We start from the raw sequence: 19,504 nt of genomic DNA, 5'->3' as shown, positions 1-19,504 counted from the left end.
AATGGAAATAAAACTTCCAAGAAACACATATAAATGGTGTTCGTTTTACTGCATGTCTGAATTCATCTATAGATTTAAAGCTAATGTGCATTTAAACATTACATTTCAGGGGAAAATACTGACTTGACGTAAGTAACTATCTGGGGAAGTTGTGAGGTGATGTGTTTTTTTAGTTTGATCTTTTCCACCTGCAATGCCTTGGTAACTGCATGCAAATTGGCACATTTTAATTAGGCCTAGTTAACGCCTCATTTGCATATCAATGTGGCGATTGTGATGACGTTATTAGATACACATTTTACTGTATTCACCTTTAGTGTCTCCCCTTAAGTACAGTACATTAGCCTGTATGCCCATGATAAATTGCCTTAGCTAAACCTTGAGCTAACTTATCCATTAGCTAGTAGCCTACCTTAGTTAACTATATTTGTTATTGTCTTTTAGCAAATTAGCAGAGGTGGGACATTGTTTTGCAAGTCCGAGTCAAGTCTCAAGTCTTTGCGCTCAAGTCCAAGTCAAGTCTCAAGTCAGGATGGGCAAGTTCAAGTCAAGTCCAAGTCCTAAACTTTGACAAAACGAGTCTTATGCTGCAGTTCCACTACACGGTCGGCCTCGGCCACGCTCGGTACGGCTCAGTACGGCTTGGCCGCGTTGGGCCGACTCACTTCATGCTGCGCTTCCATTACAGTTTAGGAACTGGGGTAGTTACTATAGTAACGCAGTGTAGGCGGAGCCGTGACGTCATCTTCAATGAGAACTCCAGAAAACACAACACAGCCGTTAGCTGTTCGCACTCAGAGCTCACAGCTCCTCATATCTGTTCAGAAACTCGACAAAAGTTAAACAAGTACAAACCACAGACTGCCTGTGTCATGGTGAATACAGTCGCTGCTTTATTTATGTCTGTATAGGCCGTTGTTGTGAGTGTGGACGGTCGGAGCATATACTGCGTTAGCTTAGCCAATCTCCATCTAGAAAAACACGCATTTTAAAAGGTTTTTCGCCTGCCGTCTGTCTGCAGACTTGTCAAAGCATTAATTCATGGTTTTTACTAACCGGTATCAGTATGTTGTTACTTCGGCATCATTTTGAAACGTGTATTACAATTAAATCACGGTCAAATATGTCCATCTTGTTGTAGTTTTAGCCCTCTTGCCAGCGCTCCTCTCTCTAGTTTAGCATACTCAGCCCGACTCAGCCCTGTTTGTTGGCCCCGATAGAACCACAATTTTGTCGGGCCAGAAAAGAGGTGAAAAAGTGGCCCCGGGCCGGGCCGGGCCGTAACTAGGCCTAGTGGAAGCGCAACCAAAAACGGGTACGGCACGACACGGCACGCTTAAAGCGAGCTCCGCGCTGTAGTGGAACTGCGCCATTAAACAAGTCCTTATGTGCTTTTCACCAAATGTAATGACATCGATCAACAGAATAATACTTAATAATCAAACTGCTCTTTATTAGTCACATTAATCATTTAATAATCCATTTCCTCTCTGCTGGTAAAGTAACGTGTTTGTCTTCTATTGTAAGAGGGATCAGTAAGGTAAGGCTACCGTGACGGTTTGATTCAGAAGGAGTTTAATTGATAAGATCCCTGATGTTAAGGTATCCAGAATGTTTATTTCCACTGTACAGCATGTTATAAGGGACCCACAACCTATCTTTATGCAAGGGATAATGTGCAGCGAGGCGTCTCTATGGGGAAAAGAACACCTGAATCTAGATCCCTCTGCAGGTGGTACTTTAACTGTATTTTGATGCTAATACTTTTGTACTTTTACTTGTAACATTTTGAATGCAGAACTTTTTATTGTAACCGAGTATTCCTACACTCTGGTACTTTTACTCTGGCAATAAATCCTGAGTGGTTACCAAAACAAAACCCTGCTCTGAAGGTTATTTTCATTTTACAAATCCTGCACTCAGCTTTGCTTTCTCCAATATCATTGAAATGCAGCCAGAAGCTGCTTCTTTTTTCGGTTTTCGCAAATTTCTTGACTTTTCCCGACGCGCTTGCATTTAAATCCGTCTCCCCGTCGCTCTGTGTGGCTGGCCTGTACCACTACACCTGCTGTCTTTGGAGCGTCTGCCCCCCACCCTTCTTTCACATAATGGTATGATCCTAGTGTGTCCTCGCATATGATTGGCCGCATGGTGGCTCAGCAAAATAAAGTCCCGCCCCTGCCTGCATGGATTCTCAGCAAGAGTTGGAGCGGCTGAAGATTCTGCTCTCCCCGACGGGAGTCTGCTCTTCTAGCGGCATCTCGCGATCGGCGTGTTGGAGACCCCTGAATTAAATGATCAAGTCACTTCAAGTCAGAGGGCTCAAGTCCAAGTCGAGTTGCAAGTGTTTTGTGATTTTGTCAAGTCGAGTCCAAAGTCATCAAATTGGTGACTCGAGTCTGACTCGAGTCCAAGTCATGTGACTCGAGTCCACACCTCTGCTAATTAGCTGTAAACTCGAGGCACTGGCAGTTTAGTAATTTGTTCATCACTACTCACCTTCAAAATAAACCAAGAAAAGCCGGCATAACATGGGACAGTAAAGTGGGAGGTGCTGCTACCTGTCTGTCTGAAGTGACTGCCGATGACTGTCCGCACCGCTGTGCAGGAGACGTGGAGGGAGGGAGGGTAGAGAGAGCTACGGAACTTCACAGTCTAATCTCGTGACCTGATATTTTAATTTTGTATTCAATCAATATATTTTTGGAAAGGGAAACTGTGCGCAAACAGCAGTAGATATATTCATTTATAAAAAATAAAAAAAGGGGGAAAAAAGGGCACTTTCTCTGGTGGGCAGGGGCTCAAGCCCACTTTGATGTCTATGTGTGCACGTGCCTGGTGACCGACTGACTTTACTAGAGATGCCTTCAGACAGAAGTGACTGATTTAGAATGGAGAAATAAAACCAAACTAAGAGTACAGCTTCGTGTAAGCTAGTCTTTCAATCAGTGTTTATACCTGCGTTGCGCGTTGGCACATAGACTTTGATTATAAATCAGTAGCTTAAGCAGCTGAGCCCATATGAGCTCAAGTTGGAGACCTAGCCTCTAATGTAGCTCAAACAGTGTGTTTCTGAGTGTGTTTCATAAGTGAGGGGGAGACAGGGGATGCTCTTTCAGTTTGTCCATCATCCCTAATGGATACTGCCAAAGCTGTTTTCAAGGCTTTTATTGTCATTCGTACATAGATACAGTGTAGTTATGTCGATTAAAATCTTAGGTCCCAGGCTCCTCCAATATTGCAACACAATAAAACAGATAAATAGTCCAAGTAAATACAATAAAATAGAATAGAAGTAGTGCCATAAGAGTCTATATACAAGTGATACATAATTTGTAAGTAGCAGCCAGATGAATGTTATGGATGTTGTTTCAACAGTTCAGGTGTTTAACAGTTCTCTCACCACCCTCTGTAAAGCCTTACGATTAAGGGCGGTGCAGCTGCCGTACCAGGCCGTGATGCAGCCAGTAAGGATACTATATGGTGCACCTGTAGAAGTTGCAGAGTATCCTGGAGTCCATGTTGAACCTCCTCAGCCTGCAGAGGAAGAAGAGCCGCTGTCGAGCTTTTTTGGTGATGGTGGTGGTGTGAAGAGTCCATGTCAGGTCCTCAGTGATGTGGACCCCAAGGAACCTGAAGCTGCTGACTCTCTCCACCGTAGTCCCATTGATGGTGATGGGGGCGTGTCCCTCTCTCTGCTGCTTCCTGTAATCCACAATCAGCTCCTTGGTTTTGCTGACGTTGAGATGGAGGTTGTTATCCTGGCACCAAGATGTCAGGTTTCCGACCTCCTCTCTGTACGCCGTCTCGTCGCCGTCGGTGATCAGGACGATGACGGTCGTGTCATCAGCAAACTTCACGATGGTGTTGGAGCTGTGTGTGGCCACGCAGTCGTGTGTGAACAGGGAGTAGAGGAGAGGGCTGAGCACGCAGCCTTGAGGGGCTCCGGTGTTGAGGATCGGGGTGGAGGATGTGATGTTTCCCACCCGCAGTGCCTGGGGTCTGCCCGTCAGGAAGTTCAGGATCCAGTCACAGAGGGCGCTGTTGAGCCCGAGGTCTCTGAGCTTGATGACCAACTTGGAGGCACAATGGTGTTGAAAGCTGAACTGTAATCAATGAACAGCATTCTCACATATGTGTTCCTCGGGTCCAGGTGTGAGAGGGCAGTGTGGATGGTGAGGGCTATGGCGTCATCTGTGGACCTGTTTGCTCTGTAGGCAAACTGCAGGGGGTCCAGAGAGTCAGGGAGGGAGGAGGTGATGAGTGTTTTGACTAACCGCTCAAAGCACTTCATGATGATGGAGGTGAGTGCTACTGGGCGGTAGTCGTTGAGGCTGGTTTGACTTTGACAGGAACGATGGTGGAGTGTTTGAAACATGTGGGGAAAAGGGGAATAAACATGGTCCAGTGTATTTCCGCCGCGTGTCGGGCAGCTGATGTGTATCTTCCTCTTATTCCTTTCTTGTGCTCTTGTTGCTCTCCTCACCAACATCCCCTCGTCCCTATGCATGTGGATCGTGTTAAAATGCAATGAGAGGTTGAAATAAATGAAGCAAAGCAGGATGTGGGAGGCAGTAAATCAGGTTCAATTGAGTCAGGAGTTAAGTTGACTTTCAAGTTTGTTCTTATTCTGAGAAAAATAAATGTTAAATAGATGGTAACCAATAAAAGATGACTAGGCAGGTGATGAACTAAAATGCTCTAAAAAGTAATGTCTAGTGGGAATCTAGAGTGACAATAAACATCTTTCTATTTCTGAAATGACTTAGTCTAGTCCAGTCAATAGCAAAAAGAAAGCAGCACATGGTGGGAGCCAAAGAAGCCTTAACATTGGTTCCAATGAAGAGTTTCGTTTTCCGGAAAGTTAACACTTTAAAAGAAATGGAGCAAAGAAATGGTAAAGCAACAGAAAAAATATCTGTAGCAGCCATGCAATTCAAATGTATCAGAATCATCCTTGAAACCAACCCAAATGTAATTGAATGAAATGTTATGTTTGATTTCATCATTTAAAAACCCTCCATCTCTAAGACAATAGAGGGGGGGGGGGGGCAGTTGAGATGAAGATGCAGATGAGGAGTGGGTTTGTCTTATCTTCAGATAACAGAATGTTTCGCAGCAGGATCACATATCCATGAGTCCGTGTTCGAGAAGACTCTTTCGGGGCAGAAAACCAAATGGTTATCTGTAACAACCCAGTAGTATAGAGCTATAACTTCAGAACCAGTCAAATGAATTAAAAAAATGAAAGAGCACTATTCTAATTTTGCATAATTACAAGTACGCAATGACAGTGAGTCCAGGAATACTTGAGTTTTTCAAATGACCAATGTAAGGTATAAAGCTTACAGGGCAGCTTGGTTACAACATTCTCCAAGGCTGAAAGGAAGATTACTTTACAGGAAACTGATAACTTCCATCTTGGGAGGCTTATCTTGTGCACTATGATCCACTTACATAATGTGAGTGCACTCAGAGGCTTTTCGAGGAATTCCACTGGCTGTTGAATCTGCTTCCTCCCCGCTGGAGGACCTCAGAACCACAGTGTGTCCTTCAGTTCAATTGGAGACTAAGTGAGGGAGGTACATGCTGGAGCAGATGGATGTGCAACACATTTGCCATGGTGTTATTTGTAAATATAATATGGAGCATCTCCTTTATTGAAACAAGCTCTGGGTACCAGGCCTGAATACTTTTGGGACCAAACCAAATGTGTAAACTCTGACAGGACAGAGAGCTATTGGTCAGATTTGTAATCAAGTTTGTTTTTAAATTAGATTAATTTCATAGTTAAAGGTGGACTGATATATATCAGAAACTTAACTTACATATATTTTTAAATATACAATAAATCAAAAAAATGTGTTTGTGATATATCAGACCGGTGATTTTTAGCTTGTTATATGGTTCTGCGAAAACATTTATTATTAATGCTTTAATTAAAAATGTAGCACTTTCAGGGCATTCCATTGAAGCTGGTTTTATTAGGACAAAGCTGAACATTTGAGATGTTTTGCTGATTTTGGTCAATTGAGAAAAGGGTTTTATAGAAACTGTAAAGAAGCTTAGATCGGCTACGTTAACTTAAGGTTTTGAAAAAGTGTTTTCTAAGTATATGTATGCAACCCTATCAGATACAGATATGGCTATTCTTTAACTATATGTAGGTTATATAGGCTTAGCCCTCCACTGAGGATAACCATATCGGATACAACGGCCTTCAAATGAATTGAATCTGCAGTTCATGTAAAATAGATTAAGCCTAATGCAAGTCAGCAGCCCGGAGCAGGTAGTGTGTGTGTGTGTGTGTGTGTGTGTGTGTGTGTGTGTGTGTGTGTGTGTGTGTGTGTGTGTGTGTGTGTGTGTGTGTGTGTGTGTGTGTGTGTGTGTGTGTGTGTGTGTGTGTGTGTGTGTGTGTGTGTGTGTGTGTGTGTGTGTGTGTGTGTGTGTGTGTGTGTGTGTGTGGAAAAAAATGAAAAGTGTATTTATTTTTCACTCACTACGACTCCAGAGACATTATTCACAGGCAGGACATGTCATATAAAATATGTATGTGCTATGTCCTCACATGGGGGTGACCTTGCCCCCACCTCGTCTTGCACAATGACCCCCACTGTGCCTGTGAGTGACAGCGTGAGCAGGGTTAAATATACATGTGCTATGTGCTTTCTGCTATTCAGGTGCGACCTTGACTGCACGTCATGTTTTACAATGACTCACCACCTAAGTGTGTGTGTGTGTGTGTGTGTGTGTGTGTGTGTGTGTGTGTGTGTGTGTGTGTGTGTGCAGGTTCACAGAGGAGTCACGGAGCATGTTGACCAATCCAAACATCTTCTCTTTGCTGTTATTTTTTCCAGAAATAAATAATGGAGGGAAAAGAAAGGAGTGGTTGTGTTTTTGCTAAAGGAGTGGAAAGATAGAGCGATACTTCCCCTGAGGGTGTGGCTGGTCTGTGATGTCATGTGGTTGCCATGGTAACTGTGTGTTGTCAAGTGGAGACAGTGATTTTGAGTTCCTGTCATATGTTTTCAAGAGCCAAACAATAGAGGCACACACACACACACACACACACACACACACACACACACACACAGGAAAACAATCAGACGTGTAAAACTGCCTCTGCTCACCAAAACGCCTCCTCCTCTTTTAACTGCTTTTCAAATGAATGTCTATAAATAGATTTGTATGTGGGTGTGTTTGTTTATGTTTCTCTAATGATTTAGTTTATACATATACTGTACTAAAACTAATATAGTATAGCACAGTACAAAAAGTATAGTGCAGTGTAGTACAGATCAAATTCTATATGTTTTTCTTTGAAGGTAAAAGGCCAAAATGATAACTAATCTAAGTGTATGCAGACCACAGTCTATGGTGCAGACATGCTAGCATGATACATTCAAAAACACATAAATAGGAGATTTAGAAAAATGGAAGACCACAAAACACCAATTTATAAAACAATACAAATGTTAATGTCTACTACACTGCTTGAGCTCCAGATCTTTCCTTCTGATTAGCACTAAACACCATTAAAGGTGCCCTGATGACAGGTGAGGATCTCGACATGAAGATGATAGAAAGGGAACATGACGTGTCAACCCTGAATATCTGTACCACAATTTATATTGCTCACACAGAGCAGATATTAGCCTCATAGTGGTGCCAAGGGAAAAGTCGGGGGGCCAGAGTCGTTGGGACACATCTGTGGACTGTGGATGTCAGAGTATCAAGACACTTCAGTCATCAACAAGATATTTCAGTTTGAACCCAAGTGGTGACGCTCATGGGACAAAACACACAAAACAATAACATATATATCCTGTTGCCAGGCAGAAGCATTAAGAAAGGAAAAATGGATGCCTGTTGTAATATTTAGTGTGAATGCTGTGCCACAGCATTCCACTATAGTTCTTTGAATCTTTATTAGTGCGAATGCTGTGTGTAGCTGAACTGTCAATACCCCAAAACATATTCTTAGATATAAATTAGAGCTGTCAAGTTAATGCGTTAATAACGCGTTAACGCCACTAATTAATTTAACGTGCGATTAACGCATGTGTATTTGTCCTCGGCCCGCCCCGTAGTTTCAGAGCCCAAAGGCTTGACGTTGTTGTTGTTGTTGTTGTTAGTTGGATGGTGGGGGATTCTAGCGAGATATATGGATAAAAGAAAAGGTGTTTTAAACAGCAAGCCCAAGCCCACAGCTGATGCTGACAGCCCCGCTCCTGCCGCTCGCTTGCGGCAGACCACGCTTGAAAGTTTGCCGGGGAGACGCCTGGACACTTCTACGAGCAGCAAGCTTTCAACAGCGATAGCTAAATGGGTGGCTACAGCTTAACATTGTGGAGGACGAGGGACTGCGTTAGATAATTTGGATCGCACACACACACACACACACACACACACACACACACACACACACACACACACACACACACACACACACACACACACACACACACACATTGACATTTTACCAAAAGCAGCAACCGTTTTTAAACTATAGTTAGAAATGTAAGAGGTTTATTTCTCCTTCAGAACAATGGAAAGGCTCTCCTTTCACAGCACATCACTATGGTAACCTTTGATCTCTGGGCTCACTTAAACAGGTGTTTGTAAACATTCATTCACTACTACTTACATCTGATATGTAACTCCTTCAGCCTACTTTCAGCTATAAACCATTCAACTATTAACTTATTCAGCTATTTCAGGACATTGAGGCTATACATGTTGTTGTTTATACCTTTTTTAAACCTTTTCTTTTCAATATTAAGCTTCTTCACTATTTTTCCTCCTCTTCCAGTTTAACATTTCACTTTCAAGTTTTCAACAAAGTCATTGCAATGCATTTGAGCTGTAACAATTTGATTCAAATCATTTCACTTTTCTGCATTTCTCTGCTAAGTTCAGCAACACACGTACTTGGTCTCTGTAGCTACAAGCAGCTACCATTCAGCTAATAACATATTCAGCTTTTTCTGCATTTTCAGCTCAATTCAGCCAAAATGTTCACAGTTTACAGCATTCACACGCATTTTCTGCAGGAAATGCATTTTCTAGTTTGCACTATGGCTTTGCTTTGGAATTAGCTTAAAGATGTAAATGTGCAGGGAAGCATGTGTATTTCCAATGTCTCATCTCTCTCACACTTCTTTCCATTTTTCTTTCGATCTTTCCCTTCCCCATTATCCTCTCACCTTTCCACAACCCTCCACCCTCCCTCTCTGCATTCCAAACTTTCTACAGTATGTGGAGCTGAGTTGGCCCAGGGAGGCTTCTTCGTGCGTCAGGGGGAGTACATCTGTACTCTGGACTACCAGCGAATGTATGGGACTCGCTGCTTCAGCTGCCAGGACTTCATTGAGGGGGAGGTGGTGTCCGCGCTGGGGAAGACCTACCACCCCCGCTGCTTCGTCTGCGCCTCCTGCAAGTAAGACACAGTGTGACACACTTCCACGTGTCAATGGCTTACACTTTTAGGCAAACAAGACCTAAAAGTGCTGAAAAAGATCGACTCAATTTAAGACTTGTCAACAGCTCGAGCGCTTTCCTTACACCTGCTCACAAGTCCATCGCTCATTTCTGTTTGTCAATGCAACATTTAGTTTTTGCCCCTTTTTGTAAGACAAATTAACATCATTCTGTTCATGTGTTTCTGTGTGTGTGGCCACCGTTTTTTCTCAGGCCTGGAAAGGTAACGATAGCCTCCCTCAGGCAGGAATTGTACGTGTCGTTAGCCCATTCCCACAGCTAGGCCACAGTGGGGGGGGTTTGCATGTGCCTGTGCTATCATACATTGGTGATACCCTTGGTCATACCCATGCTGAACCTGAGATCACAATGTTCCAGTGTGGCTTTGAGGTTTGTAATGTGATCATCAAAATCCTGTGCTCTTATCTTATAACAAATATTGCTTTTGTGATAGCCAAACACACAGGCTTATTGTGCAGAATATTAAAATAGGGCAAATCAATCAATGTAGGCCTACTGTTTTTACTTTTTATACATGAATCATCTATAATCTCAGCTCAGCTGTGTTGGAGCGGCACATACTTAGCCAGGAGACATTAACTTTGTTTCATTGTGTATATAATATTCCTCTTAAAAGTATAATGTCTATAAAGGGATTTGGCATAACATGCTGGTATAACACCCCCCACCAGATGTTTGCTGCAGAGATATTCTCCTATTCAGTCATTACTGAGGCCAAACACTGATGTTAAGGTCTAATTCTCAGTACTGAAACTGGGAAAAACACATCTGTGTGGAACAGGCTTTGTACGAAGGGGTATTGTCCTGTTGACACAAAGTTGGAAGCACACCATTTATTGTGCAGAACAAAATATGTGCCGGCAAAAGCGCTTCAATATTGGTCTCTTAATGTGACCAAGCTTGAATCAATCAGTTTAGTTCTGGGGTCACATTTTCAAACGTTAGTTACAAGCTTGGTTCGGATGTTCGAAACCTTTAGAAGTTCACTTATATGTAGATGACTGTTTTACTCACTGCTCTACTCTCTCTACACTCTTTTGTCTTAATGCCTTCAGACATACAACTCTGTTTAAGATGATGCTCAAGTGTACCACCGTCACCAAAGGACACAAACATTTGAGAAAAGGGGTGTCCATATCAATTCCAAGCTAAAATAAATGAAATAACTATTTGACAATGTGATGTTTCACACTGGGTTTTTTGCAGATTATATACTTGAGTAATTTAATACTTATTCTCATTAACTCAAAATCTCTCTACATTTTTTATTTAAAGTACAGAAATATATAGATTAAATGTTGCTGCTTCGTGATAAATACATTAGAATAGTTTTGACTTCGTATTTCAGATCAGAGAACTCACTCAGGTTTGGGTGTATGTAATTATTGTAACTGCAGTGAAACAGTGTAAAGCTCCTCAGCCTCTGAAGCAGCCTCCACTCTGTTTCAGAGGCTCAGGTAAACTGTGTAAGCTGTGGGCAGCACACAGGGATCAGTCTGACCTCCTCCTCTGCTTCCTGTCTGCAGACAGCCGTTCCCCGCCGGCGACAGAGTGACATTTAACGGGAAGGAGTGTATCTGCCAGAAGTGTACCGAGCCCCTCCCTGCCAGCAGCCCAGCACCCATCCAGGCCGTCCACAGTCAGTACCCTGTCTCTGTCCCTGACCCTGTCTCTGTCTCTGTCTCTGACCCTGTCTCTGTCTCTGTCTCTGTCTCTGACCCTGTCTCTGTCTCTGTCTCTGTCTCTGTCTCTGTCTCTGTCTCTGTCTCTGTCTCTGTCTCTGTCTCTGACTCTGTCTCTGTCTCTGTCTCTGTCTCTGTCTCTGACTCTGTCTCTGTCTCTGTCTCTGTCTCTGACTCTGTCTCTGTCTCTGACCCTGTCTCTGTCCCTGACCCTGTCTCTGTCTCTGTCTCTGTCTCTGTCTCTGTCTCTGTCTCTGACTCTGTCTCTGTCTCTGTCTCTGTCTCTGTCTCTGTCTCTGACTCTGTCTCTGTCTCTGTCTCTGTCTCTGACTCTGTCTCTGTCTCTGACCCTGTCTCTGTCCCTGACCCTGTCTCTGACCCTGTCTCTGTCTCTGTCTCTGACCCTGTCTCTGTCTCTGTCTCTGTCTCTGACCCTGTCTCTGTCTCTGTCTCTGTCTCTGTCTCTGTCTCTGTCTCTGTCTCTGTCTCTGTCTCTGTCTCTGTCTCTGTCTCTGTCCCTGTCTCTGTCTCTGTCTCTGTCCCTGTCTCTGTCTCTGACCCTGTCTCTGTCTCTGTCTCTGTCTCTGACCCTGTCTCTGTCTCTGACCCTGTCTCTGTCTCTGTCCCTGTCTCTGTCTCTGTCTCTGTCTCTGTCTCTGTCTCTGTCTCTGTCTCTGACCCTGTCTCTGTCTCTGTCTCTGTCTCTGTCTCTGTCTCTGTCTCTGTCTCTGTCTCTGTCTCTGCTCTGTCTCTGTCTCTGTCTCTGTCTCTGTCTCTGGCTCTGTCTCTGACTCTGTCTCTGTCTCTGACCCTGTCTCTGTCTCTGACCCTGTCTCTGTCTCTGTCTCTGTCTCTGACTCTGTCTCTGTCTCTGTCTCTGTCTCTGTCTCTGTCTCTGTCTCTGTCTCTGACCCTGTCTCTGTCTCTGTCTCTGTCTCTGTCTCTGTCTCTGACCCTGTCTCTGTCTCTGTCTCTGTCTCTGACCCTGTCTCTGTCTCTGTCTCTGACCCTGTCTCTGTCTCTGTCTCTGTCTCTGACCCTGTCTCTGTCTCTGACCCTGTCTCTGTCTCTGTCTCTGACCCTGTCTCTGACCCTGTCTCTGTCTCTGTCTCTGTCTCTGACCCTGTCTCTGTCTCTGACCCTGTCTCTGTCTCTGTCTCTGTCTCTGTCTCTGTCTCTGTCTCTGTCTCTGACCCTGTCTCTGTCTCTGTCTCTGACCCTGTCTCTGTCTCTGTCTCTGTCTCTGTCTCTGTCTCTGTCTCTGACCCTGTGTCTGTCTCTGACCCTGTCTCTGTCTCTGTCTCTGTCTCTGTCTCTGTCTCTGTCTCTGTCTCTGTCTCTGACCCTGTCTCTGTCTCTGACCCTGTCTCTGTCTCTGTCTCTATCTCTGACCCTGTCTCTGTCTCTGACCCTGTCTCTGTCTCTGACCCTGTCTCTGTCTCTGGCTCTGTCTCTGTCTCTGTCTCTGTCTCTGTCTCTGTCTCTGACCCTGTCTCTGTCTCTGACCCTGTCTCTGTCTCTGACCCTGTCTCTGTCTCTGTCTCTGTCTCTGACTCTGTCTCTGTCTCTGTCTCTGTCTCTGTCTCTGACCCTGTCTCTGTCTCTGACCCTGTCTCTGTCTCTGTCTCTGACCCTGTCTCTGTCTCTGTCTCTGTCTCTGACCCTGTCTCTGTCTTTGTCTCTGTCTCTGTCTCTGTCTCTGTCTCTGTCTCTGTCTCTGTCTCTGACCCTGTCTCTGTCTTTGTCTCTGTCTCTGTCTCTGACCCTGTCTCTGTCTCTGTCTCTGTCTCTGACCCTGTCTCTGTCTCTGTCTCTGTCTCTGACCCTGTCTCTGTCTCTGTCTCTGTCTCTGTCTCTGTCTCTGTCTCTGTCTCTGTCTCTGACCCTGTCTCTGTCTCTGACCCTGTCTCTGACCCTGTCTCTGTCTCTGACCCTGTCCCTGTCTCTGTCTCTGACCCTGTCTCTGTCTCCTGTGGCCTTCTCTCCAAACAGAAATCATGCCAAAAGTAGACTTGTGCTCCCTGCAAACTATGATCCGTCACACTGCTTGTTATCCTCATTTTGTGCCCCATCCCTTAAATTGGAACTTTCTTAAATTGCGTTTAGTCTTTTTCTCAGGACACCAAAATGTCCACTGCTAGTTTAATCGTTTTGGTTCATGAAACCAAATTACCTAAGAGGGAACTGCCATGCAGAGACAATTATCTGATCCAAATGATCCAGAGAACCGGGAGAACAACCAGGGCCCTCTGGGTAAAACTGGCATTTTTAATCCTGAAACTGTCAGAAATTGATTCAGCATCCTCAATAATCCCAAGCCCATTCCCAAAGTGTCCGAATCGGCCAAGCCATTTCTGAACTATTGTCTGCACAGGCTATAATGCTAATTAACGCATTTTATGCTAGTCGTGCAAATTGCCCAACATACAATGCAAGTTACTTTACATTTGTGACATAAAACTCAACATTTCCAGGTTCACAATGCTGGCAGACTATTAAGTGTCATATGTATTGGAATGTCCTCTTCTCTGCTGTCCTCTCCCCACAGATTGCTGCGGCTGTGGGAAGGAGTTTAAGAACGAACAGTCTCTGGTGGCACTGGACAAGCACTGGCACCTCGGCTGCTTCAAATGCAAAGTGTGCAACAAGGTGCTCAATGCTGAGTACATCAGCAAGTAAGTCTGGAGCTGCTGTGAGCACACTGCTCCATTCATATCACACCTAGTACTACTTGTCATCGGGTTAGTGTTGGATGTCACTCAGTAAACGTATAAACTAATATTAAACTAAATTAAGTATCAAAAGTACTCGTTATGCAAAATGGATCTTTACAGTATTCTATTATTATGGTTATTATATTATCCTGATAAATGCATATAGCATTTTTATTTTTTTAATTTAGCTTTATTTGACCAGGATAGGTGGAAGAGAGTCCTGGCCCTAGATAGGCAGCAGCACCGTTACAGACAACTTCAAAGAGTCACAATCACAACCCAATCACAGCCAAAGCTTTCACACAACGGCCTGCTTCAATGTGGACCAAATGTAGATACTAGAAATTCTGTGTGGAAAAGTAGTACAGCACTGCATTATACCATATCAGCAAATTGTGTTTTTATATGTACAGAGTAAGTGTGAGGGTTACAATAAATAGAGTACAATATTCACCACTGAAATGTAGTGGAGTAGAAGTATAAAGTAGATTTAAATGGAAAAGTAAAGTACAGATATGTCAAAAAAGTAAATATACTTAGTTACTTTGCACCACGTGTGAAATGTGTCCTTGTGTGTAAAGCTAACGCTCAGACAGGACTCTGTATCTGCTGCTGACTGACCTGCTGACTGTGTGTTTCTTAAGGGATGGAATCCCTTTCTGTGAGATGGACTACCACGCCATGTTTGGCATCCAGTGTGAGAGCTGCAAGAACTACATCACCGGAAAAGTCCTGGAGGTACCATCACATAACTAAGCACTTTTAGACCTGTAACTAATTCACCAGCACTCACAACGGTATGACTTGCTTGAGGTGAATCTATCTGCACTTTCTTTGTTGTTGCTTTGGTTAAAAGCGTCAGCCAAATGAAATGTAATGTATTGTGATGATTATTGATGGATTTAGAGATAAATACATCGACTAGAATACAGGTCAGGTCATACAGGTCATATACAGCTATTTAGCCTACTAGTGACTGCAGCTAGAAAAAAAGAAAGAAACACAGTTCATTTTGTTCAGAAAAGGCATTCACTCACACTGGTGCTTTGACCCTTACATAGCCTAAGTATATACTATTGATTCTACTGTGTCATTTGCAGGATCAAAATATTTAAGTCTTTCATCAAGTCTGAGATAATAGTTTTGCAAAGTGGGGTATTGGAAGTTAAAATGACCTTTTTTTACTTCCATTAATAAAGATAGCAGGCTGAATCAAAGAGTATTTGATGACATTAACAAGTTGTGTAGGCTACTGTAGATAAATAGTTTAGCGGTGAAGTTGGAGACTACAGATGTATAAAAGCCTCAGCCTGGGCTCATGGAATTGAAAGGACAATACTTGCAGGTGGAAAGAGAGACTAATGTAGCTATTGAATTGTAGCATGAGACGTTTCTTTCTGTCTTGTACTGCTATCATCTTTTTCATAGTGTTCTCTCGGCTGTGTGTTGGTCCACAGGGAGTCTCTCTCTCTCTTGCTCTTTTTTCTTCGACCTCTATATAATCAGACTTGTTTTGCAAGGACTTTGAAATGGGGCAAGTCTTACATGTGCAAGTCATGAGCAAGTCTCAAGTCTTAACCTACAAGTCCCAAGTCACTGTGGTGAGAGTCAAGCAAGTCAAGTCAAGTCATTGCTCAGGTCAAGCAAGTCACAAGTCAAGTCATACGAAATTCTGATGAATAAGCCCAGTTTCCACTTTTAAATCAGTTAAAATATTGTGGTTATGAAAAGTTTATTTTTATTTTCAACATAAACAGCAATGGAGAGTGGGGCGCTGAAATGATAACCCTATAAGTTCTAAAAGGGCTCTAAAGTGATAACAGGAGTACAACACAAATATTTGACTTCAACATGTTAAGCCTCCTGCCCTGGCTCCCCTTCAGCAGGGTCACAGCATTCCTCCATGGTCTGTCTAAGGTGCTCCCATATGACACTGTCTCATTGTTTTCCTAACTGTGTCTGTGCACAAAGAAATATTGCATCAAAGCCAATACAACGGAATAGTGTATGTACCAGGGTGCATGATATGTGTGTGTGTGTGTGTGTGTGTGTGTGTGTGTGTGTGTGTGTGTGTGTGTGTGTGTGTGTGTGTGTGTGTGTGTGTGTGTGTGTGTGTGTGTTTGTGTTTGTGTGCAGACAGTGCGACATTAAGATTAAACACATTTCTTTCATTTGGGAACACGGAGTTGGCCAGATGTGTGTCAATTACTGTTCATGGTCATTTGAAAACATATGCCGTTGTCGGACACACACAAACACGCCAAACACACACACAGAGCAGAGCAGAGCACAAAGACACACACATCAGGCGCCTTAGTGACCGGACATGATGACTATTACTAGTTTTATAAAACGAGTAATAGGGGGATTAATCGGGCAGTTCGATGTGTGTAGAGGTGTGTGTGGTTAAAGCGTAGCAGCCTGCGGTCGCTCTTTAGCTGTTCTAATGAAAGTCAACACAGTGAAGGCGTTGCGTAAAAGGCACAGCTCTTTGCGCGCTGGTGCTGCACTTCTCAGAGGCGGAGTCACACGTCCCGCTGCCTCCTGGTGCTGTAGCGATTCCATGAAGTGAATGAGAGTCCGAGTTCGAAATATATCTAAAATAATGTATGCTCTGCCATTTCATGTTGGGAAATGGCAGAGCATACATTATTTGTATGCACTGCCATTTCCCAACGTTCCCAATGGAACGGCAATGGAACGGTTGTCTCCTGTGTGCTCCACTTCCTACTTGGCGCTCTGGTAACTTTCTCGTGCGAACGAGATACAGTATATATATTTTTTTTCATTGCCCTTTAGGGGCTCCGTACAATACAAAAACAAATGCAAATATTTAATTAAAAAAAGTCCTTTCGAGTCATCTGTCTCAAGTAAAGTCTCAAGTCATGAATACCAAGTCAAAGTCAAGTCAAGACTTTTATCAATGTTAGTCAAGCAAGTCTCAAGTCCAAAAATATGCGACTCGAGTCTGACTCGAGTCAAGTCATGTGACTCGAGTCGGCCACCTCTTGGAATTACTAGAAATGTTCAAAACAACATCCAATATGTTTTTTATAAATATGTTAACCATAAGACTGTAAAATGAACTATGTTATAGCCCTTATTAGAATCATCCGGTCCTTAAAGTTGTAAAATGCACTAAAAGCCGAATCTAGATTTATTTTCTCTCTCCATTCATTCTAGTGAGCCGAGAGTGGGAGCTCGGGGGGCGGGGCTTAAGAGGTGCATGCTCTGTGAGCGCACATACGGGTTCTTCTGCTCTGACAGCCAGGCATGACGGGTAATCTGTGACGTTTCGCTCTCTCAAAAGTTGGGGCATTTTGTCCTCATGCGCCAATGAGCAGCTCTCATAGGAAAGAACGAGACCCCGCTTCCGACGCGGTATCCAGTTCTTATTATACATCCATGGGTACGACGGAGCTGATCCAGATTTGCATCCGATATGACGTAAATCACGTCATATCTGAAATGTGGACCCACGGCCCTATCAGAAACGTTGCTGTATCAGAAACAATGCCTGACGTGTTTTGGACGTAATATAGTCTGTGTTTACATTAGCAAGCATCGCTAACACTCAGAGCTAACCTGTACTGGAGAGAGTATGTGTGAAGAAGCAGGAAATAAAAAAAGGTCTCACCTTGTGGTAAACCCGTGAGAGAGAACTGTTTCAGAAATAATCCTTGATGTGGTTTGGAACATGATGGCGTTTAATCACGGCAGAATTTAACAGTATCTGCCGGTAAAATTCTGAGCAGGCATTAGCTCCCCCTCCTCTTTTTTTTCTAGAGACATTATTCCATGACGGTGTTGAGCATTCAGCTGTGTAATTCCCTTCCAATGTTTACCAGATAAGGTCATCAGGGTTAGCTGGTCTTGGGAGTCGGGAGGCCTGATCATTTATTCCGGCAAATGACTCAGACCTCCTAATTGACCTAACAGAAGTTATTGAGTAAGTTTACTGCTTGGCTCAGATCCACCAACGTCAGCAAGATCTCACCTCTATTAACTCCTGAAGAACCAGGTTCAATTAACTGCTGTTTGAATTCAGACGACCCGCTAAATCTGTTTAAGCGATCCCGAAGGATTTTGATATCAGTAAATGAGGTGTGGCCCTACCTAAGTGTGAGTGTGGCAGTGTGCAATCTTACCTTTGAAGCAGGAGAGGAGAGTGCAGATGTCTTTCAAGTTGTCCCAATCCAAAAGGTGGGATCAGTTTATTTGAAGAAAAATTGGTCCACACTTGAACAGGGTTTTTATCTTCTCTCGTTACAATATGACAATAATATAAAACATATCATGCTGTGGTCATTTTCTAATCTGAAACCTTAATTCATAGTTTAGACATTAAAGTCTTCCGACATAATCCAAAGGAATCTCCTCACGGATCTCCGGGACTAACATTCACACCTATAGCCTGACAACATTCAGAGGCAGTTCCTCGTAAATGGTCAGTGGGATCTAACAGTTTCAAACTTTCATCCAACAATTCACTCAGCATTCAATAAACAGAAATGTAAGCAATATTTACCAAGTTTGAGAGAACCTTACCGAGGGGAAACCCAGCTCTCAGGGAGAGAGCTTACCAGGGGGAAACCCCCCCCCCCCCTCTCTCGAGTTTGCTCCCTCTCTGCTAGTGTTTTTATGCTCGAAACGGGACAGAAAAACCTAAAGACACCTCCTCCATACCCATATGTGTGGAAACTGGGCATGGCCTCTAGTGTGCAGGACTTAATATTATTCTCGGCTATGGCACAAACACCTTTTTGGGGCCTCAGTCTTTCTCCAACAAGTCAGGAGCCCCCCCCTCCCTGTGTACCGCTGTGAGGGGAGAGGGAAGAAACTGTCTCCTCTTTCTTATCAGTGACACCCATAAACCATAATAGGCCTTACTCTCAACTTAACAAACCACTTGTGTTTTGTTTATACTGTAAATATAGAAAACCATAAAATATGAAGCATTTTCATTGTGGGTTATACAAGAATATAATTGATTATATTTGATTATAACTAACTTTCGTTTTAAGTGTTCAACCTAATATGGCTATCTCAACACTGGTTATCTAACAGGAAACACTGGTGTGGGGGAATTTGAAAATGGCGGGCATTTCCCTAGCAGGGAATGCAAATATGTTATTGATTTGCATTATGTCGGACCCTGTTTTTCATTCCAAATGAATGCTCTTCTGTTCTTCGACTTTAGATTTTTTCCCACATCTTAGTGTACAATTTTTTCCTTTTTAGCAATTAACCTATAGGCAAAACAAGTCATAAAAACGTGCTGATGGTCAGAACCTGCTTTTGATTGGTCCTCACAGGCTGGAGAGAAGCACTACCACCCCTCATGTGCCCGCTGTGCCCGCTGTGAGCAGATGTTTGCAGAGGGAGAAGAAATGTACCTGCAAGGTGAGATCAGTTTTTGGATCTGAAGAATAATAGGCTTCCAATCTTTGATATGTTTTAATAGCTCCTGCTTCAAGACAGATACTGTGTCAGCCTTTCTGGAAAGTGTTGAATCCTAAAACACTTGACTGTCCATTGTTAGACAAAAACTAATTGAGTCCCTCTAGACTCTGGTAAAAGTATTACATTTCTATATCTCAAGACTAA

At 43.4% G+C, this 19,504-nt stretch overlaps 1 protein-coding gene across 10 annotated transcripts in view; it reads left to right on the top strand.

Annotated features, from left to right (window-relative positions):
• ablim2 (actin binding LIM protein family, member 2) overlaps positions 1 to 19,504 on the top strand; it is a 93,472-nt gene that overhangs the window by 51,302 nt on the left and 22,666 nt on the right. For 9 of the 10 annotated variants that reach the window (XM_034130866.1, XM_034130876.1, XM_034130871.1 and 6 more), the window contains exons 3-7: positions 9,256 to 9,439; positions 11,028 to 11,140; positions 13,732 to 13,858; positions 14,542 to 14,635; positions 19,213 to 19,300. In XM_034130866.1, coding sequence (XP_033986757.1) covers positions 9,333 to 9,439; positions 11,028 to 11,140; positions 13,732 to 13,858; positions 14,542 to 14,635; positions 19,213 to 19,300 — 529 coding nt within the window. In that variant the 5' untranslated portion in view covers positions 9,256 to 9,332. Of the gene's footprint in view, positions 1 to 9,255; positions 9,440 to 9,700; positions 9,871 to 11,027; positions 11,141 to 13,731; positions 13,859 to 14,541; positions 14,636 to 19,212; positions 19,301 to 19,504 lie in introns of those variants that run through there. The other variant, XM_034130867.1, reaches the window with a different exon arrangement.

Source organism: Trematomus bernacchii, unplaced genomic scaffold (assembly GCF_902827165.1).
Source record: "Trematomus bernacchii unplaced genomic scaffold, fTreBer1.1, whole genome shotgun sequence".
Taxonomy (NCBI): Eukaryota; Metazoa; Chordata; class Actinopteri; order Perciformes; family Nototheniidae; genus Trematomus; species Trematomus bernacchii.
This window is presented reverse-complemented; position numbering and strand designations above follow the sequence as displayed.